The 21,554-nt window shown below is 47.1% G+C and overlaps 1 protein-coding gene, 1 long non-coding RNA gene and 1 pseudogene across 2 annotated transcripts; 1 reads left to right on the top strand and 2 right to left on the bottom strand.

Annotated features, from left to right (window-relative positions):
• The first annotated feature begins 209 nt into the window (after nucleotides 1-209).
• Nucleotides 210-5,076, top strand: LOC103628818 (uncharacterized; annotated as a pseudogene).
• Nucleotides 5,077-5,960: 884 nt separating this feature from the next.
• On the bottom strand, nucleotides 5,961-11,488 carry LOC103627589 (protein NRT1/ PTR FAMILY 8.3). Its single transcript, XM_008647892.4, has 6 exons — nucleotides 11,056-11,488; nucleotides 8,342-8,512; nucleotides 8,151-8,244; nucleotides 7,587-7,804; nucleotides 7,099-7,491; nucleotides 5,961-7,018 (listed from the first exon to the last, which is right to left on the bottom strand). The coding sequence occupies exons 1-6, from the start codon at nucleotides 11,107-11,109 to the stop codon at nucleotides 6,197-6,199; spliced, it is 1,752 nt and encodes a 583-aa protein (XP_008646114.1). The 5' UTR covers nucleotides 11,110-11,488; the 3' UTR covers nucleotides 5,961-6,196.
• A 6,629-nt stretch (nucleotides 11,489-18,117) lies between these two features.
• On the bottom strand, nucleotides 18,118-18,878 carry LOC118472099 (uncharacterized). Its single transcript, XR_004849681.1, has 3 exons — nucleotides 18,797-18,878; nucleotides 18,495-18,703; nucleotides 18,118-18,412 (listed from the first exon to the last, which is right to left on the bottom strand). It is a non-coding gene; the product is annotated as an uncharacterized lncRNA (long non-coding RNA).
• Between the last annotated feature and the right edge of the window lie 2,676 nt (nucleotides 18,879-21,554).

Raw genomic sequence — 21,554 nt, 5'->3', positions numbered from 1 at the left:
CCTCTCCCCATCACTGTGCCGCCTGCCCCCGCCGCACACCTCCACCGCGCCCCTTCCCCCGCCGTGGATCTCGCCCATACGCCAGCGGATCTCGAACTCCTTCCTAGGGCGGCAGTTACCCGAGGCTGAGCTCGTGCGCACGCGTGGGGACCCCGTGCTCAACTCGCGAAACCCTAGGAGCAGCAGGAGGCGAGGCTTGGCTGGCGGCGATGGACGTGGACTCACGCATGGCGACGGAGTCTGGCTCCGACGCGTGCGATGGCAGCGGGTCCGGGAGTGAGACCCCCACGGTGTCCCCATCCCCGTCTGCTTTCCGGTCCTCATCCTGGTTCTACCTACGAGTCGGTAAGTGGTCAATAAACTCCCTCGCGAGTCGAACCCCCTTCATAGTTCTTCCCTGTGTCGCGCGTTCTGCGCTAGCTAGCGAAGGGTCATGATCCGTGTCGTGGTATGCAGGTTGCGACCAGAGCCATGAGCAGGTCGACCCTGAGGCCCTGGATAGGAGCTTCCTTATGCGGGTTTGTCCCCTTCTCTCGCATGTGTTCATTAGTATCATCAGCCTGCGATGCAATACAACGCAAATGTCGTCGATTGATGAATGGTGTGATGCTAATTGGCAGGTCATGGCAGCGAGAAGCCCCAACGTGAGGCTACAGAAGGCTATTGACAGGAAGAACCAGAGGTACCGACAGCTTCCACTAGAGCTGGATGTTTCATCTTCGGTTCAGATTTATAGTCAGGATTCTGATTTTGACGCAGCTCGATGCTGAAATGCTCGCACTCTGCGCCGCCGAAGCGTCCGAGAGCTCGGTTCGTGAGGCTGAGCGCAGAGACTGAGGCCGCGGGGAAGGCACCGGCGGAGCCCAAGCCAAGGGTCGAGCGGATCTGCGCCATGTGAGCATCCCCAATTCGCACCAAGACAGCGAGGGTCGAATGTCCCAGTGAGAGGAAGAAGGCACTGACTACGCCGCAGAGCAAGGTCGTTCGGCCGAGGCAGGAGCTGTTCCACAACGTGAAGCACCAGACCGAGTCGTTGGCCGCTGCAGCCAGGAAAGGGACAGTCGTCAAGTCTCTGTTCATGAGCACGACGCCAAAAAAGGAACCGGTCCAAACGCCGGTGGCAGACAAGAGCAAGGGGGCGGTGTCTGAGGTCTGTTCGAAGCTGAGGAAGCTGAACTTGGCGTGCCGGGAGGTGCCGAGCAGGTACATATCTCAGCCTCAACCGAAGAATACGAAGACTGCCAAGAAGAGTGAAGAGACCACGGTGGCTAAGAGCGAGAAGCGGGGGCTGGAATCCAAGACCAATGCCAAGAAGAAAATTTTAGGACGCTCAGTGAAGCGTGCTAATGCCGGACCTGACGGAGAGAACCGAAATGGTTGCAGCACTGCTGCAGACGAGAACTCGCTTGCAGAAACTGCTGGCTCCCATCAGGAAAGGAAGGTTGTGCTGCAGGAATTGAGAATCGAGGTGGATGCATCGCGACGTGGCAATTTAGATGACAACAAGGAGAATGTGTCCAGTGCTCTGAGTGAAGAAGCATTGGACAATTCATCACATTATGGAAGTGAAAACATACTGTTGGAGAACAATGAGAATGTTCCTCTGAAGGAGAATGTTGCTCTGAAGGTAATTGATGTTTCCGTGAAGTGTGAACTGATGGTACTGAAAAAAGAAATGCAGCTTTTTACCTGTAGTTAGAATGTGAAGAACCTGACATGCTGTTGTGTACCAAATGCAGGTGGCCAAATTGCAGAAGAAAGTGCATCAAGAGCAGGCAGGAAAGCTCAAGAAAACCACCAATCCTAGGGTCTTATGGGATGGGTATCTACTATTTCTAGGGTCTCAGCGACCTGAATTTTACTTTATTAGCATACAATATGTACCTGAATTTTACTTACAATACAATATGTCTTGCTTACCTTCAATGCTTGCTGAATCAAGATCTCTGTAATGTGCTACCATGCTATTTTAACTTAGGGGCCAGTATGATCCAGCCTTATGGGCTAGCAAAGTGGGTAATAGTTGGCGTACAACTGACGACATAACAGATACATGGAAAAGGTAACCCATGTTCTTTTCAGAAGAAAGAAGAGAGAGAACATTAGCTCTGTCGATGTGCTCTCAAACTGACTTATTTATGTATCTGGTGAAAACAAGCATGACAGACATTGCTGATAAGAACAACAAGTGGGCATCATATGCTGGACCTGGTGGTTGGAATGGTAATTATGTTAGTGATGAGTTCAAGCTGTCTGCAATTTGCAGTGCTTTGTGGAGCTGTTCAGTATACTGTTACTCTGTTATTGAACCTCTGCTTTTCTGTAGACCCAGATATGCTGGAAGTAGGCAATGGTGGCATGACCTTAGCAGAGTATCGCTCACATTTTAGCATATGGGCTCTCATGAAGGTAAGTTTTCACTGAGATTGGACCGATGTTGTATGATCATATTTTGAGTAAAGAGGGTCGACCAAAGAGTTTTGAAAAATAAAAACTGTAGTTCATTGAAGATGATGATTGGTATGTAAGTATTACAATTATTGATTCTCCACTTACTGATGTTACATTTGGATGGGAGAAAGGATATGTCCTACTCCTAATGGGTTAACTGCTACCTTATATACTTGTCGGCGTTTCGAGACCGGGGGTCCCTGAGCCGACGAGTGAATGTGCCGCGTGCCCCAGCCCAGATGGGTCGAGCGCGTGGGCGAGCGCGAAGGGGGGAAGTGAGGTGGCCGAAGATGGGCGTGAGAGAGGTGGAAATCCCGCGGCCTTCGTGTTCGACCCGCGCCCAGGTCGGGTGCGCTTGCAGTAGGGGGTTACAAGCGTCCGCGCAGGAGAGGGAAGCGAGCGGCCTCACGCGAGCGCCTGTCTCGTCCTCGTCCCCGCGCGGCCAACCCTCTCTAAGAGGGCCCTGGTCCTTCCTTTTATAGGCGTAAGGAGAGGATCCAGGTGTACAATGGGGGTGTAGCAGAGTGCTACGTGTCTAGCGGGGGAGAGCTAGCGCCCTAAGTACATGCCGATGTGGCAGCCGGAGAGATCTTGGCACCCAGCTGGTGTGATGTCGTGGCCGTCGGAGGAGCGGCGGAGCCTGGCGGAGGGACAGCTGTCGGAGCGGTTGAGTCCTTGCTGACGTCCTCCTGCTTCCGTAAGAGAGCTGAGAGCCGCTGTCGTCACAGGGCATGCGGGGCGCCATCATTGCCTATCTGGCGGAGCTAGCCAGATGGGACACCGGTCTTGTTCTCTGCGGCCCGAGTCAGCTCGGGGTAGGGTGATGATGGTGCTTCCTGTTGACGTGGCTGGCCCGTGCCTGAGGTCAGGCGACGTGGAGGCTCCTCCGAAGCCGAGGTCGAGTCTGTCTTTCATGGCCGAGGCCGAGTCCGAGCCCCTGGGTCGGGCGAGGCGGAGGTCGTTCGGCAGAGGCCAGGGCGGAGTCCGAGCCCTGGGGTCGGGCGAAGCGGAGTTCGTCGTCTTCTGGGGCTGAGCCCGAGTCCGAGCCCTGGGGTCGGGCGGAGCGGAGGTCGTTCGACAGAGGCCAGGGCGGAGTCCGAGCCCTGGGGTCGGGCGAAGCGGAGTTCGTCGTCTTCTGGGGCTGAGCCCGAGTCCGAGCCCTGGGGTCGGGCGGAGCGGAGTTCGTCGTCTTCCGGGACTTAGCCCGAGTCCGAGCCCTGGGTCGGGCGGAGCGGAGTTCGTCGTCTTCTGGGGCTGAGCCCGAGTCCGAGCCCTGGGGTCGGGCGGAGCGGAGTTCGCCGTCTTCCGGGACTTAGCCCGAGTCCGAGCCCTGGGTCGGGCGGAGCGGAGTTCGCCGTCTTCTGGGACTTAGCCCGAGTCCGAGCCCTGGGTCGGGCGGAGCGGAGTTCGCCGTCTTCCGGGACTTAGCCCGAGTCCGAGCCCTGGGTCGGGCGGAGCGGAGCTTCCTATGGTGCCTTTGGCAGGGCCTGACTGCCTGTCAGTCTCACTCTGTCAAGTGGCACTGCAGTCGGGGTGGCGCAGGCGGCGCTGTCCTTTTGTCAGGCCGGTCAGTGGAGCGGCGAAGTGACGACGGTCACTTCGACTCTGCCGGGGGGCGTGTGTCAGGATAAAGGTGTCAGGCCACCTTTGCGTTAAATGCTCCTGCGATTCGGTCGGTCGGTGCGGCGATTTAGTCAGGGTTGCTTCTTAGCGAAGGCAAGGCCTCGGGCGAGCCGGAGATGTGTCCGCCGTTGGAGGGGGGCCTCGGGCGAGACGGAAATCCCTCGGGGGTCGGCTGCCCTTGTCCGAGGCTAGGCTCGGGCGAGGCGTGATCGAGTCGCTCGAATGGACTGATCCCTGACTTAATCGCACCCATCAGGCCTTTGCAGCTTTATGCTGATGGGGGTTACCAGCTGAGAATTAGGAGTCTTGAGGGTACCCCTAATTATGGTCCCCGACAATACTGTTATGCTTCAGGCCCCTCTATTAATTGGCTGTGATGTCAGAAACATGACTTCTGAAACAATGGAAATACTGAGCAACAAAGAAGTAATTCAAGTAAACCAAGGTATTATTCTGATTCTTCTTTCGGAGAGAACATGTTATCCTGGTTTAGCATCACAGGCTACAAAAATATGTTTTTACATAGCAACTGACAACCTTCTTCTTTTTGTATATAATTTCCCAACATATCTTATATGGCAGAACAATTTAAATTCGTAATGTTCATATAATCACATAAACTGTTGAGTTGCATGTGTTTTATTTTCTGCAGATCCTCTTGGAGTTCAAGGAAGAAAAAATTTAGGACAAGGAAAATATGGATGTTGTGAGGTGATTTTTACTGTCCGTTTTCCCACTTGTTGTAGACAATGTTGTAGCCATAGGGTTGTCCTATTGTAAAATATAATTAAGACCACAACGCGTGAGAAAAATTCAGTATTGTAGCCTATGCATGATCAACTTAGATTTAGTAATTCTTTTTTATTTGGTAAATGTATAGCCTTTACCCAACCAGCAACAGCCTAGCAATGTGCATGCCTGTAGGTTGTCTGTTTGATGTATTAGGCAAAAGCTTCATGTCGTATTCAATGGGATCCAAATCTGCAGGCAATATTTGATTAAATTTTGCATTCGTGATCAAGTGAAGCATAAGCATTTTTTAGCAGAGTAGTTGGTTCATGCCTGTATGGAGAGGCCATCAGAAATGGAACTTTTTTGCCCAGTCTGAACTTTCAGTGCATCAAACTCACAATGTAACTCGTGGCTGCAGGTGTGGGCTGGTCCCCTTTCTGGGAATCGGCTTGTTGTTGCTCTGTGGAACCGTTGTTCAGATACTGCTAACGTTACAATGAAACTGCCAGCAGTAGGCCTTGATGGGTATGCTGCCTATTATGTTAGGGATCTGTGGAAGGTAAGCCAAAAGGTTTCAATTGCTGCTAATTTGAAGCACTGGGTCAACAAAAAAACACTTCTAATGGAATCTGCACTGTTCCTTTTCAGCATGAAACTCTATCGGAAAATGTCGTAGGAACTTTTGGCGCTCAAGTTGACGTGCATGACACCAAGATGTACATCTTTTCTCCTGCAACCATTGTCGCTTCGGTTTGATCAGGACCGGTGGATCCAAGATGACAACACCACTATTATTCAAGGATATGTCACGACAACAAGCGCCTTCGTTTTTCCTGCTGCATTTTGTTCCACCCGAGTGCAGAAGTCCTTAGCATACAATATATACCTGAATTTTACTTTATTAACTATAATAAAAGACATACAATATCCACCTTAATTTTACTTTATTAACTACATTAAAAAGGTATGGTGTAGTGGTGAGAGTTATCTCGTCGTGGGTTCGAACCCATGAAGCAGCCTCTCCGCATTTACGGAAGAAGACTTGACTGGATTTATCCCTTCCACAGACCCCACTTACGCGAGAGTCTCTAGCACTAGGTCTACTCTAACTACATTTAAAAGGTCTTATAGCTTATATATCTTTGAGCATTACATATCTTTTTGAACTGATTTAGTTGTGCGTTACCATTTTATTCAATATTTTGTATGCCGTCGTAATGCACAGGCACCTGGCTAGTACATATGTTATGTACAGTCTCATATTGACAGACGCACTAGCGGTTGAACGAGAACTCGCAAATTACCCTTCGCAAGCCACAAATTGGCAAACATGCAACACAGGAACCGAGTCGAATGTACCAGACGAGAAAGGGAGCAGAGCTGTTTGTAGTCACGTCATGAGAGCATAGTCTTGACTCTTGGGCTTGTAGTTCCTGGCGAACACGCTGTACACGACGAAGTTGAGCGCTGAAATGGCGGCCATGGTCCAGAAGAAGTAGTCGAGATGGCCCTGGTTTAGGTTGTCGGAGATCCATCCGGGACTGTCCGCCGTGGCCGTGAATGCTGCCACGATAGCGTAGATGAAGGAGCTGAGGTAGCTGCCCAGGGCGATGGTGAGCAGCGCGAGCGACGTGCACGTGCTCTTCATGGTTTCCGGCGCCTCTTCGTAGAAGAACTCCAGCTGCGCGATGTAGCACAACACCTCCGCGCCGGCCAGGAAGAAGTACTGCGGAATCTGCCACGCGATGGTGATCTCCTCCCCGCGCGCCGCGCTGCCGAGCCGCTTCATCTCCACGAGCGCCGCGACCGCCATCGCCAGGGCCATGAGGAGCCGGCCGGCGCCCATGCGCTGCAGCTGAGACGGTTCGCCGTCGCCGCCGAACGAGAACCCGCATCCCCTCAGCGCCGGCACGATCACGTGGCCGTACAGCAGCACCCATATGAGGACGCAGACCACCTCGAACGAGCCCATCGACGCCGGTGGCACCTGCACCGACAGGACGGACACGTTCATGGCGCTGCCTTGCTGGATGAAGGTGGTGTTCATCTGCGTGTACGCCGAGGAGACGATGATGCTGGTCGCCCAGATGGGCAGAAGTCCCAGCAGGGTCTTGAACTCCTCTGCCTTCGTCGCGGCGCGGAGCTTCTGCGACGAGCCCGCCTCCTCCGATATCGCTTCCAAGCCCGTCTCGGAGTCGGAGATGACGGACGCCTTGCCAAGCAACGAGAACTCGTCAGTGCGCGCGGTATTGGACATTTGGACTGCGCACGCTAGCTAGAGCCGGCTCATACCTTGCCGGCGGTGGGCGTCGAGCGCTTGTACATGGGCGTGGCGAGCACGAATGCGCCCAAGGCCAGCGCGATGCAGGCGGTAGAGATGCCAAAGCCGAGGCCCCAGCTGATGTTCTCCTGGATCCACACGATGAACAGGCCGGAGACGATCGGGCCAAAGTCGACGCATAGGTAAAACCAGCTGAAGAAGGACAGCTTGTTCTCGCGATCCGCCGCATTGTCGTCATCGAACTGCTCCGCGCCGAACGTCAGCAGCGATGACCGCACCCCGCCGCTCCCGATCGCGACGAGGTAAAGCCCCACGAACGCTACCGTGTGCGCGCCGAACACCGAGGAGCCGCCGAGCACCGTGTCCGTCGGCAGGAACGCCGATAAGGTCACCAGAATCATCCCCTGCAGTGGCGCACGCACGCAGACAGAATCAGCGAGCGCCGGATGCAACGGCTAGGAGAAGAAAAAGAAAAGGCAGGGAGGGTGTGCGTGCATACAAGAAGGTAGATGGCGAGGGAGACGAGGATGGTGTTGTAGTTGCCCCAGAAGGCGTCGGCGATGATGGCGCCGAAGACTGGTGTCAGGTAGCTGGTGCCGAACCACAGCGTGACGTTGGAGGCGCTGGCCACGTTGCTGCCGTGGAGGACGGTCTCCAGGTACATCACCAGGTTCGTCGAGATGCCATTGAAAGCTGTGCTCTCCAAGCACTCGAACCCTGAATGCAGCAGCGGCACCACACCACACTCCAGCGGTTAGTACAGGACTGCAGGATCAACCATACCATATAATGTTTCACAGTTCTTATATTTGGTTTTTGCTGAATTTGTATATCTTTTCAGGAAACGAGAACGACAGTTATTTAGAGAAAGGGAAGCATACATTTAGAATCTGGATCTTGTTTTTTTTTTTTGCTATAAAAAATCTTCCATTCATTAATATTTGGCATTGCTTAGCCAAATTTTGAACTAACCAGCACCAAATATTAATGGATGAAGGCAGTATGTTTGTACATAACTTATTCTCCGAAAAGAAAACAAATCAGAACATGAAGCACTTCTTACCAAGAACTACCAATGGCGCCTTGCTGCCGGCGCAGTTCTTATCATCAAGGAGCGGCACTTGCAAGTCGCCGTCCTGAGTCTCTGGCCCCTGAGTCTGCAATGGATTAAATTGTACGAATTGTCACTGAGAAGAAAGTCAAAACTAAAAAAAACAGTTGATTAGTTGAAGACGAAGACTAAAAAAAAATCACCTTTTCCATGTCTCCATGGCTCCTCGCTCCAATGGATCGCTGACGATCCGGCGTGAAGGATGCCAGCCGGTGTGGAGTGATCAGGAAGGGAGAGCGCGGCGTGCAGGGCGTCGGCAGGCGTGGAGTGCCCATTGAGATAGAGCGCGTGAGACCTGACGGGAGAGCGAGCAGCTACAAGCAAAAGAGCATAATACATTCGTTAGTCGTCAATCGTCGTCGTGCAATGCGCTGACTGCAGAGTGTAAAGTAATTTAGAATCCTGTATTTCAAATTAAAACTTTGGTTAGGACTCTGTTAGAGATGATTTTTCCTATATTTTAGAGTCTATCTGGGAACTCTGTTTTTCAAACAACAGTTTATAATACCATAGTTTATTGAATGACATAACCTAATCATAGTATATTTACATCAGTCAAATCCAACCGCTATCTGAAGTCAAAACATTTCAGTTGTAATGTAGGAGAAGACTGTAACTACGTGCAAACTAAAAAACTTTGGTCCAGACCAATTTTTTTTACCCCCAAAATACAGCAGTGTTGGTAAAATCATAGTTTAAAACACAGAGTTTTTAAATGTACTTTGAAACGTCTTTTGGTATAAAATACTATGATTCAAGAACCATGGTATTATCTTGAGACTAAGAAAATACCGTGTTTCTAGTAGACCCGTAAAATATAACTCCGATTAAAACTTCTATTGGAGATGCTCCAAAACATGTCTAGTTTGTTTTGACAACCCTCCGTTACATTGAAAGCTTCACAATAAAAGTGGGAAGCGGGATAGAGAAAAATAAGGGACATCAATTATGTGGTATAGTAGATAGAGTGCTAAGAGCATCTCCAATAAAATCTATATATCAATCCTAAAAAGATATCTTAAGGAGAAAACACATTTTGAGTCATGTTTTGTACTTTTGTTTATGACTAACTATGTCATACTTTATTTAATGTTAATTGTTCGAATTGAAGAACTAACATTAAGCACAAAAGTGTGGTAAATATGGCAAATTAGCCCGCGAACCAAACAGATCCTCCTCTCTACCCCATAATTTTGGCGACCCGCATCTGCTGTCCTCCCTCCCGTAAATTTGCACATCGGAGATAGTTCCCCCAATCGCTCTAGCGCGTGGCGGTGGTAGAAGTAGAACCGAGGGGTCTAGAATGCCGAAATACTCTGTCATCGCCGCAGAGTAGGGCATGTTCAGTATATGCAGGAACCGACATGCGAGCAAGAAAAACTTACTGCAGGGTGCTAAAATGCATGCATCTAGTATTCATTTTTTTTTAATTGCGGCATGCTCACTGGCGGCATCGACGAATACAAAAAATGACGAGGTCAGTCGGTTCAAGGATTCCATGTGGAGCTCGGCCTCGCCGGACGGGAGGTCGCAAGTGAGTTTAGATTTTTAGAGATTAAGTATTAGCGATATGCTGTGGGTTTAGATTTTTTAGAGAATTTTTTTGCAGTAATATCTAATAACAAGTTTTGGGAATAATTTTTCAGTAAGCTCTTGGAGTTGTTCTAAAGTAGATTTTTGTTTGGCTTCGAATATCTTTTCCATCTCTGACGGCTCCAAATCTCCAAAGCGTGACACCCGCCAAACCGTTCTCACGGTTCGTCCAACATCATAACTGACGATGTCTTTGGCAATCATGTAGAGATAGAGGTGGTAATGGATTACGATCCAAATGTTTCTTCATAAAATGATAGAGCTCTAAATAAATTTTAGTTAAAAAATGAATATAAATAGGGTCCGATCTTAATCCGATATGATCCTTAAATCTTATAGTGTAAAATTTAAAGCACTTCACCCATATGTAGAAATGTATTCTTTCTGTCTTTTCGTTGGTATTTCTAGATTCATAGTAGTTTTTTTACTGTGTATCTGGCGAGGTACAACTAGAAATTAAAAAAAGGCTAGTTTAACAACTCTATTTTCCTAAAAAAATTTATTATAACAAAGAAAAACGAACTGATTTTTCTGTGAAAATGAAAATCGCTCGAAAAAATTGAGGTTGTCAGACTAGCTCTAAAACAGCTTATGAAGCGTTTGTGCCTCTAGAGGGCAAATAAGCAACTGGAGATTTGGAACAATTAGCCGCCGTTCCAAAAACTCTAGTGGGATAATCTGTATAACATGTATCCAGTGTGTACCGTCCCAGCTCCCATGTGCATTTGTGCTTGTCTCGGAGAAATACGAACTATTATTAAGTGAGGACGATAAGATTAGTGCGTCTGCATACTAGTTCTAGTCTCAGAGCTGCCTGAGGCCTCAGTCAGTTCAACGAACTTTCTCCTGTGTGAAAGCTATACGTTTAATAATGTATATTAATATAAATGTCTGCCCCTATACCGCAACTATCAATCGTTTCAACAACCTAATCCTTTTTTTATTCTAGACTTATTGGCCAACTAGACTGATGGTGCACGGCTGCTAGAGCGCTACCGACTCCTAATGTCCGATTCTCATCCCAGCTCCCATGACCAAGTCTTCCTAGTGTAGCATGTTCGTTGAGTGATGAATGGTTCGTTTGGCACCAGCGTCCCTCCACGCGTCACGGCCTATCATTCTAGTTCTAGAAATCGAGCGACAAAATTAAGAAGAAGAAAAAAACGAAGAGCAATTCCACGCGCCACGGCCTATTACTGATGAGATGGAAGCTATGTATTTACGACTCCATGAGAGCCAACGAAAGAGCTCAGGAACTCGTTACCTTAGGCCGGAGCACAGCACGAACGCCCCTCTCCATGGTGTCCCCCGCGTCCATGCCGGTCGATCCGGAATCTGCGCCTCTGCGGTCGCCTGCCGGCTTGCGGCCGGAGCTCGAGACAGATCTCGGCTGGAGACGGGTATGGGTTGCTGCTTGCTTGCCAAGTGCCAACCAAGGGAGCCGCCGGGGCTTCTCTTCCCTCCGGCGATTTTTTTCCCAGCTTGGGCACCGACACAACAGCGCTCGGTGCCCGCCCGGCCCTGCTGGCTGCCTCTCCTCCCTCCGGTGTTTGTGCTGCTGGCGCGAAGCTGCGAGACAGCAGCCAGCCTGCTTTTATATAGGAAGCGCGAAGCAACTCACGAAGACGGCGGGAAGTCCAGTCAGTCTATCGGCACGCGAAAGGTTGGTGAGCTCGGGGCCGGGGGATTTGTTGGAGGGGGTAACTGACTGCCGTTGTGGCCAGCACGGATAAAATAATGGCGCGCGCGAGAACGCTTCAAAACAGGACGGGTTCTCACCGGAACAAGGCAACGCGGATGTCGACAGAGGAGATCGGATAAGCGGACAGCACGACGTCCTCCTCTTGACTCCCCTGTACTGCAATTACTGGCGTTGACTCGGGGGGTTTCATTTCGCTTTCCCTAAACTAAACGCTGGTCGCTGGGGCGATGTGGAGGCTGCCTGCTTGGCGGCTTGGCGCTTGCAGTTGCACAGCCGCACAATGGGTACGGGGTCCAAGGGGGTAGGGTAGGTGAGGTTCCTGTCATCATGTGGTTTGGTTAACTGGTGAGTTCGCCGGTCGGCACATGCTCTACTTTTGTGTCGTCGGTCAACCTGTGCCCTGTGGTGCCATATTTTTCTAGAAAATGGAATATATAATTCATGTAAATATGCATAAAGCTGTTCAACAAACAACGGTTAAAAAAAGGTACTCTCAACAACAGCAACAAAACAAGAATAATGCTAACAGCGCAAATATAACATGTGAGTCCAAGGCAGATACAAAACACAAGCTACTATAATATGATGTTGCTAGAACAGTTTCATCTATTGAAAGTGAAAAGCTTTATCATGGTCGTTTCAAGCAAACGACATCTTAGCTTTATTTGTGGTTCGTCTTCTTCCTTTAGCATTATTGACCACTCCCTCATCCGCTACGTCCCCTCAACACTAGTAGCCACTTGTGCATTGTTTAGCGAGAATTGCAAAAATAATCTTGGGGCTCTTTATTTATCGTCTCTGTTTTGAAGTCTGGCTGTGGTTGTGCTCTTATTTATTTAATTTTATAATTTTGTCTCTGTCTTTTCAGAATGAAAGTATAGTTTACACAGTTCCATTTATCGCATGATTGGTTGCTGGCCTCCTCCGGCACTTGGCTCAGGCTAGGGGTGAAAACGGGCGGATACGGACGGATAGTAGCTCATCCTATATTCTACCCTAATGTATTTAAAACGGATTCGGGATCGGATACGGATAGTTAGAAACGGGACGGATACGGATACAGGGACCGGATATTTATCCGGGCGGATAAGTGACGGATACGGATATTATTTGATCGGATATCGGATACTTGTCTGATAATGTATTAATTGGTTATCATAAAACATTCTTGTTCGACCACGAAATTGCAAGTAAATTAATACTAATAAACATTTAATAGAAGATAATTTCAAGTTCCCACATAAAAATGGTAAAGTGAAGTATTGATTATGTTGAAACTTGGATACTTAGAGTGATTTCACGTGTAACTCACGCAATAAGTAGAAATAAAATAGAAAAAACGTTGACATCGTGTGGATTTTATGGTCCCATTATTTTTATGACTATATGTGGCCATATGTTGTACCGTCGGACTATTATCAAAATATAATTAAAATTCATAAATACACTAATTTTGACCCAAAATTGCAAAAAAACTTACCAAAACAAATAAACATTATATTCAAATAAAACCTCAAGTCGTCACATGAAAATGATAAGTGAAATATTAATTATGTTGAAATGTCGATACATAAAATGATTTCACATGTAATTCACGCAATAAGTGGGAGTGGAATGGAAGAAACACCAACATCTTGTGGATTTTATAATCCAAATATTTTTGAGAACTATATGTGGATATATGTTGTGTTCCCGTAAAAATTCATGAATTTTTAGGCTATTTGGTGTATTATTAATTTCTTGTTGTAGAAAATCATCAAAATACAATTAAATTCATAAAAATATTGTAGTGTCGACCGAAAATTGCGAATAAGTTACCAATATTAATAAATAGTTTATAAAAAGATAATTCTAAGTTCCCACATGGAGATAATCTTAAGTCCCCACATAAAAATGTTAAAGTCTATTATTTTGATATAAATTTAGACATTATTTCAATGATTTTGGCCTAAAGATATGTTTAAACAAAAATGTGTTGTACTATAAAGTTATAGATCTCTTCGAGCTCTACAATTTTCATACAAACTTTATCTTCATCCGATTTCATATGTAAAAGTTATGATTTTATAACTATATTATTATGCAGAAAAAGAAAAAACGGGTACCCGTATCCGACCCGAATATCCGGGTATTTACCGGGTAGTACTCGTTCCGTATCCGACCCGAATCCGAAGCTATACTATCCGGGTATTACCCGTATCCGTCCCGAATATAAAAATACCCGTATCCGTATCCGAAAAATGGTCCCGAATCAGTACCCGTATCCGGTACCCGTTTCGGGTACCCTACCCATTTTCACCCCTAGCTCAGGCGGAGCCTGCACCGCTTGAAACACACTCGTCTTACATCACGCACATGCACAGGCCAACGGGTGTAAAATGCTACGACTACATCCGCGCGTCCAAGCTCGGGCCCTACGGTCCAGCGAACCAATCACGCGCTTAGAGAACTTAACGGTCTCAGTTCAGAGTCTATGTCCGCATCTGCATTGTACTTTATTACCTAAAAGAACTAGGTTTTCCATGTAAATTTTTCTCAAGTTTTTTCGAGCGCCATATGTTTTACAGTTTTTAACCTCTATTTTGACATCGAATATGTAAACGCCATTTTTAAAATACTTTTAGACCAAATTTTGCAGCGCGGCCTATGGCAGTTCAGGTTACAGCGAGAGCTCTGGTGCGTGGCGGCCCACTCGACGCAAAGCCCATGCGGGGGCTGGTACGTACCACGTACAGGTGGCCCGAGAGGAAGAAATCGGGCTACAATGGCACGCAATTGAAGAAATAGAGAGCTTATAAAATTTTATAAATAAGCTATAATTTGAGGAGAAACTTCTTAATGAGTTTAATCTATGGTACATATACTATTTGAGTATTTTTTTTTACATTATTTTATTTTTTATCAGACACGGCAGGATGGAGACAGTGTTTTTGTTAAATTTGATGATCTACACTAAGTGCACGTGTGGTAGTTTCTTATTTTATAGTTACACTTTTTTTTACCACAATGAGTAAGTATCAAGACATCCCGTTCAAATCTCGAAAATTCCTACGCTGAACCGAGCTGAGGAGAAAAAGACACATTGGCATTGATGTGCTGTCATCTTTCAACTGTATCTCCGTATGAAAGAAAAAACAAAACAGAAGTTTCAACTTTCTAAAGAAAAACAGTCGCTGCGACAGGAATCTGTGCAGTTTCTTCTTCGAAGGAAAAGAAAGGGGAAAAAATCCAGTATCGTTTTCCTAGTGTATAACTGTACCGCTGTACGTTTTCTATGGATATACGAGCCGTCGAGCCGCCCGAATTTTTTGTATTTTAGCCCCTAAACCGAAGTAAATTTACGTTTAGACCTAAAAAAATTTTAAATGCAGTTTTGGACCCTTTGCTCGGCGCCATAGGCCGTGGCGCCGAGCTAACACAGCTCGGCGCCACAGCCTATGGCGCCGAGCTCTGACGTGGCCGCAACGGCTAGTTGCGTCCAGGGCTTACCTGGCTCCGACGTGGGGGCGGCGCGGCCTCGTAGCTCGGCGCCACAGATCTTGGCGCCGAGGTACGAATGCCTATAAAAACGCCCGCGCGGCTGGCCGAGAGCAGCTCATTTCATCCCATTTCCAAACTTCGTCAAAAATTGCTGGATTCAAAGATTTGAGTTGGTTCACTTCGTAGGCCAAGGTATGATTTCGAACTGATTCGTTTTGTATATTGGGTTGTTAGTTAAATAATTTGTATACACCTATTATATTATTATTTCGAATATTAGTTTGTGTAGACTTATTATAAAGCATAATAGGTACAAGTGATAATTATAATCGTTTATTAGATGAAAGACATGTACCGAGAGGCGTTGTGGCAGAAGAGAGGTCGTCCTCGGGAGTTATATCCGGACGTATCTAGTAAGGATGCTCCTGTTCCTCCTGAACTCCCCGTGCCTAACTGTGACTGTGGCAGACTGGCTTGGGTACATCAATCACAACATCCAGACACGGCTGCTCGCTGCTACTACCTTTGTGGCACTTTGGACGTACGTAGCTTATGACTTGTCACTTAACTTTGTTCGCGTTCATTATTTTGTAGATATGTAATAGTGCATCTTTCCATTATTTTAGGGACATCAGAGGTGTTTCTTTTTCCAGTGGATCGATGGTCCTGATAAATTTGACCCTCGATATCTTCTTTTCGTTAATTGGTTGAGTGGAAGGACCAGTCATGAGCGTTTTAAGCGTTGGGTACCTCCTCCCCCGAATCCTCCACCAATGACGGATGCAGAGAAGGAGGTAGCAACAGAAAGACGGATGGACTCACCGCCTCGATGCGATTGTGGAGACCGTGCTGTCATCGACGAAGACTATGACAAGCAGTTCTGTTGTCCGAACATTGATTATGTGAGCCCATTGATACGCTAAATATATGAACTAGTTTTTATTTACAATAAATTACTAATTTTTTCTCCTGCAGCCATACGGGTGGCGTAAGTGTCGTTTCAGAGAGTGGTTGTATGGTCCTTTGTCCCATTGGCCAGAGCCAGAGGTAAAGGAAAAGAGATACATGGGGTGGGCGGCAGAAGAGGTCAAATTTGATCCAGTACTCTGCAAATGCGGTATTGAAGCTAAGTATGGATTAGTTCCTTCGGAGCTTGGTGTTGGATATTTTTGTGGACATATGGTCGATTACGATGAGGTTGGTATTTTTTTTTGCACCAGATGTAATGTTATAGCGGTACTTACTATTTTTTTGTAGGAGACGAGGAAATGCAGTTGGGAGAGTTACGACGACAAAGGAGAGGTGATGCGGACAATAGAGTCCAAGAGAATAATGGGACAGAAGATGCGTTGTGGATCTCAGCTCGTTGATTCGTACATTAACGATCGCATACGCGACATGCGTAGGGAAGCAAAATCTGCCTTTTATGATAGCCCGAAGCGTGCAGAGTATAGGAGGTTGAAGGCGGCAGATGAGAAGAGAGCACAGGATGCAAGGGAATGGGAAGCGGCTCAAGCCGAGAAACAGATGTTGGATAATCTTGCTGATCGCCTCAAGGGAAGTAAGTGAGATAAATGATATTTTAATTATGTTAGTACAATTTATTTATCCTGACTTTGCTAACTTAATTTTCTCATTATATTTGCAGAGATTGGAAGCGGCGTAAACTATTTGGCCGATGAGGCGCATGCGAGATATGTTCAGGATAAAATGGCAACGGTTCAGTTGATGGAGGAGGAGGACGACGACACATCTAGATTGAGTGAGCTTATCGCCCTCGCAGAGGCAGGATTACATGAAGAAGAGGAGGACGACATGTCAAGGTTGAGTGAGCTCATAGCACTAGCTGAGGCAGGATTACGTGCTCAAGAGGAAGAGGATGAGTTTCTGTCACAGGCCGCCGCAGAGGTAGAGGCAGCTTATTACAAGAAGAAGTCTGATGAGGCTGAGGATGAGCTATTCTCCCAAGCTGCAGATGAAGCAGAAGCCAATTATTACAAAAGAACTGGTGACAAGTGTGATGCAGGACAATGCAGCAAGTGGAATGAGGTTGTTGTTGAGGATTGCGCGACTGATGACTCCGAAGATGAGTTACTCATAGATTGTGATTCAGACTGAAGAATTGTAGCCTATTATGTAGTATTTACGTATCAAAAATAATTTAGAACTCTAAAGATGCGTTACTTATTGATTATTATGTTTTTTACAGTTCACAAAAAAATTTTGCAAGAGTTTCCCTTGTTTTATTAACAACCACAGTTCAAATAATCACATATTATAAGACATATAAGCATTTCAACATATAATACATCACAAAATCACATCGAATATAAAAACATCCACAGAACATAGTTCTTCATATAATGTCCACAAACAAAGTCCAAAATACAAGTTCCCAACACATAGTCTCCAGCATAAGTCCAAATCACACAGTCCATAGTTCATTTTACAACCGTCTCCAGCATAAGTCCAAATCACACAGTCCATATCACAAAAGTATTCATTTCCTCCTAGTCTTACCCTTGCCCTTGGCCCCAAGAGCGTCGGTGCCTGGAGTGTAAGGGTCTCGTGGACGCCTTCTACGTGGTGTCAGCTGTGATGCCTGAGTTGTAGGAGCATCCTGCAACTGAGACGGTCCAATCTCCACCTGACCTGCGGCGCCAGCGCCAGCGCCATCGTCGTCGTCGTCGTCGTCATCGTCGTCGTCCTGGGCCACGTTCTCAAACGTGTCCCGCGTCGATCGCGACGAGCTGAGTCCTGCTGTAGATGGTCCAACTGCACAAATGGGAGGCTGAACGTCCTGCTGCATACGAGGCACAGGCAGCTGCACGTCAACGCCCGCTAGAGACCGACATCCACACCGAGCCGCTGCTCGACGAAGACGACGTGATACCCTCTGTAATCGAAATGTTAGTTAAAGACATATGTTACAACATACAAATAAACAAGTTTTCTGTTAGACATTGATACTCACTGATAGTAACGATAGCGTAGTAGTATCTGAAGTTCTCTGTGAGATACGCTCGAGTTCAACAACAGATACGAGCATAGAGTTTCCCTATCACAAGTTAAGACATTAGGAAGCTCAAAACTAGACATATCTCATTGAATTGAAATCTCTAATTTAAGTAAAGAAATAGTTACCACTCTATCAAGGATTGGAGCAGCCTCAATTTGGGACCCGTGCCGAGCAGCTATGTCGAAAGCTGTGTCTTCGTCGTCTGACGATTCTTGCTCGGCGTAGTCTGTTGCTGTCCACTGTCCCTTCAACTTGCACCTAGTCACACCAGAATACCAAATCAAATACCTCCGGAAGTTGTAGTTTGTGTGCGCCTGGTCATTCTCATAGTTCAGATCCCCCTGCTGGTCCCATTCATCAATGTAATCACGATGGTGCGTCTCGAAGTCCGTGACCTTCTTCTGTCTCTGTCTGTCGAACCTGCAAAAGTTAGAACCATATATTAGCGACTAACTGATATTTCAATTATTAGTTAGAATAACAAGTGCATGTAGTAACTCACTTATGAAGTTCTATTGAAGTCGAGAATGGCTCCACCGGAAACTCCTGACGCAATCCGAACTATCGAGCAACTCTGTGGGGCAAGTGGTACTCAACAGCATAAAAACAGATGAGGGGACACCTCATGAGGTAGAGGTTCTCGTCTATTGAGCACATGCTGCTCAACTGTATGCTGGCGAAATATGGATCAAGATACGGTTGCCAAGTCACCTGCAAAAGTTTTAGAAAGCCCATGTAAGCACGCTGGTGTCGTGTGATAAAAGTAGAAATGACATGTAAAAAGAAAAAAAGGAGACAACTCACCATCGAAGGAGTAAGTGCGTCGAGCTCGTTTGAGTACTCCACGTAAGCACGCTGGTGTCGTGCGAATGGCTCCTCGACCTGGTCCCAGCGGTAAGCATCAATAGAGAGCACGGGACGACAATGCCTGAAGGCCTCTACGCACTGCGAGAAACACCAGAAAGCACGATAAAATATCTCTTTGCCGTTCCTCCATTCATTAGGTTTGGGGATGTACTCGTAATGCATGCCTGGGTTTTTTGCTTTCATTGCATTGAACAATGCTGGTAACTTCTCGTAACCCTCCTCCCAATCCCCGTATATCATCTTCCATGCTCGCTGCTTTGCCCTCCATGCTTTCCCATATTTGATCCTGTAACCAAACAGCTCCGAAGTCATGGTCATAATTGACTTCACCTTCAAGTTTGGCTGACCCTTCAATATCCCCAATATCCTTTTCGCAATCAGGGTAGATGTCAACTGACGATGCTTAGAGCTCAGCTCTGTCTGGGCACAAGTGTGTGGACCTACAATTTTGGTGATCTTAAACTTTCCGGTGTCCTTCTGCCTTCGGGCACATACCCTCCAATTACATTCTGGCACCTCGCACACAACAGTGTAACGACGCTGTGCATACGAATGTCTCACCTTGAACGGCCTCTTCCGGTTCACAGAATATTCCTGTAGCCATCGTCTCAGTGTAGGCAGATCCTTGAAAAGTAAGCCAACCTTAATCTCAATGCTGTCGGCGTTATCCGGAGCCTCTAGCAGTTCATCGTCACGTCCTTCAGCATACGCACGGGTGGAATGACTTAAACTGCTAAATTCATGTACTGCAGGGTCTCGCTCCGGACACAAACGTCTTATGAGTTCAATTTCTTGCTCGGTCATTTCTTGAACCGGACGGTCATCATCAGAATCTACGGCCCGTGCAGCCTCATATGGCTCCTCCTCATCCTCAATCTGAACATCAACACTATTGGATGCCCTGCATATGTTGTCCATATTATATGACACAGGCACATCAATCTGAACATCAGCATTATTGATATGTGGAGATCCTGCATCGGGTCGGAGCAAGAAAAACCACATTAAAAAGTCTAATCAAACGAAATAATGATGGATACGAACAATGTGTCGAAGACACTTACTAGGATGATCGTCAACTGGATCCTGGGTCAATGGGATCTCTTGGGGGGGTACCACCGCATTAGAAGCCCCACAAACGCCGGGAATAGGACGAGAAATCCCATACTCGTGCGGACCCGATTGAGCATCGGGCACAACAACGACTTCTTCATGAAGCTCTACCAAAGGAGCTTCAATACGAGATGCATTTGGCATTTGTGGAGACAACCCGACTGGACCTCCGCAATGACTAACAGGTATCTTTTGAACAACCACATCCAAACATGGTGGAACCATCGTCTTCACAATTCTTAAATATATCACCCAATCATCTTCTGAGGTAATGGAGATCAACCGTCGGACAACTGTTCCATATGTAATATGGGACAACAAACCCTGAATTGATATTCTAGGGTCGTTTATGTCGCAACTAATCTCCTCACAAGCTCGAGCCAAAAGCTGGTCAAAAGTTGGTCTTTCAACGAACAACATGGTCACGATCTTCATACCATCAAAAGTAACACTCCCATAAGCATCTATCTCCACCCTTCCTCCATGGTATAGTGTTACTAGGCTGTCCATCTATTTCAAAAATGGATTACTAACTCAATAATGGCTACATACTTAAGCCTACTAACTTACTAAGTAATAAATATATATTAACTAATAACTATACAATAAATATTAAATAAACACATCAAACGAAATTACATAATCTATAAATAATGTACGAAAACTATGTATACCTGAGAACGCGTACGACTCCAGCTAACGGTGGAGAAGGTCAAGTCGGACGAACACCTACGTACAAAAAAACTTATTGTCAGTAAAAAATTTGGCAGCACCTCCCCTGTAAAGTGATGTTTATAGAACCTGCGAATAAACGACAACACGATGATTGCCAACACAGAAAACATGTAATACCAATGCGCTAACTATTTTAATAAAATCACTACAAATTTACTAAACACTAACAATATGCTAAGCACTAACAAGAAACTAGCTAACTATTTTAATAAACACTAACAACAAAATTACTAACTATTTACTAAACAATAAACAGTTTACTAACTATTTACTAACTATTTACTAACAATTAACATTAACAACAAAATTACTAACTATTTACTAACTATTTACTAAACAATAAACAGTTTACTAACTAAGAAATTTTAAAAAAAATTACCGGCGGCAAGGGGCGGGCCGGGGCGGTGGCGAGCAGGGCGGGCGGCGGCGATTTCCGGAGCTCGGTGGCGAGCAGGGGCGCGGCGGCCGCCGGTGGCGAGCAGGGCGGGCGGGCAGGCCGGGCGGGCGGCGGGCAGGGCTGGCTGGCGGCGGCGGAGCTCGGAGCTCGGAGCTGGGCGCCCTCGCCGGAGCTGGGCGGGCGGGCACGCCGGGCGGGCGGCGCCGGAGCTGGGCAGGCGGCGGCGGCGATTTCAGGCCGGGCGGGCGCGGTAGAAGTGAAATGAAACAGAGAGCGCAAGCAAGGAGAAAGGTGGCCTGCGGTTATTTCCTAGCTCGGCGCCAAGATCTGTGGCGCCGAGCTAGGTGCCACGCAGGCTGCCAGGTCACGATGCTCGGCGCCACAGCCTGTGGCGCCGAGCTGTGTTACCTCGGCGCCACAGGCTGTGGCGCCGAGCTAAGGGTCCAAAAC

Source organism: Zea mays, chromosome 5, assembly GCF_902167145.1.
Source record: "Zea mays cultivar B73 chromosome 5, Zm-B73-REFERENCE-NAM-5.0, whole genome shotgun sequence".
Classification (NCBI taxonomy): domain Eukaryota; kingdom Viridiplantae; phylum Streptophyta; class Magnoliopsida; order Poales; family Poaceae; genus Zea; species Zea mays.
Note: the sequence above shows the minus strand (reverse complement) of the source record. Positions and strands in the feature narration are given on the sequence as shown.

Excerpts from the sequence above, each read along its gene's own strand:
- LOC103627589 (XM_008647892.4), bottom strand. The coding sequence starts at position 11,109 with ATGGACGCGGGGGACACCATGGAGAGGGGCGTTCGTGCTGTGCTCCGG. Across the intron at positions 8,245-8,341 it reads GCCATGGAGACATGGAAAAG|ACTCAGGGGCCAGAGACTCA; the intron begins GTGATTTTTTTT and ends AATCCATTGCAG. Across the intron at positions 7,019-7,098 it reads CGACGCCCACCGCCGGCAAG|GCGTCCGTCATCTCCGACTC; the intron begins GTATGAGCCGGC and ends TTGCTTGGCAAG.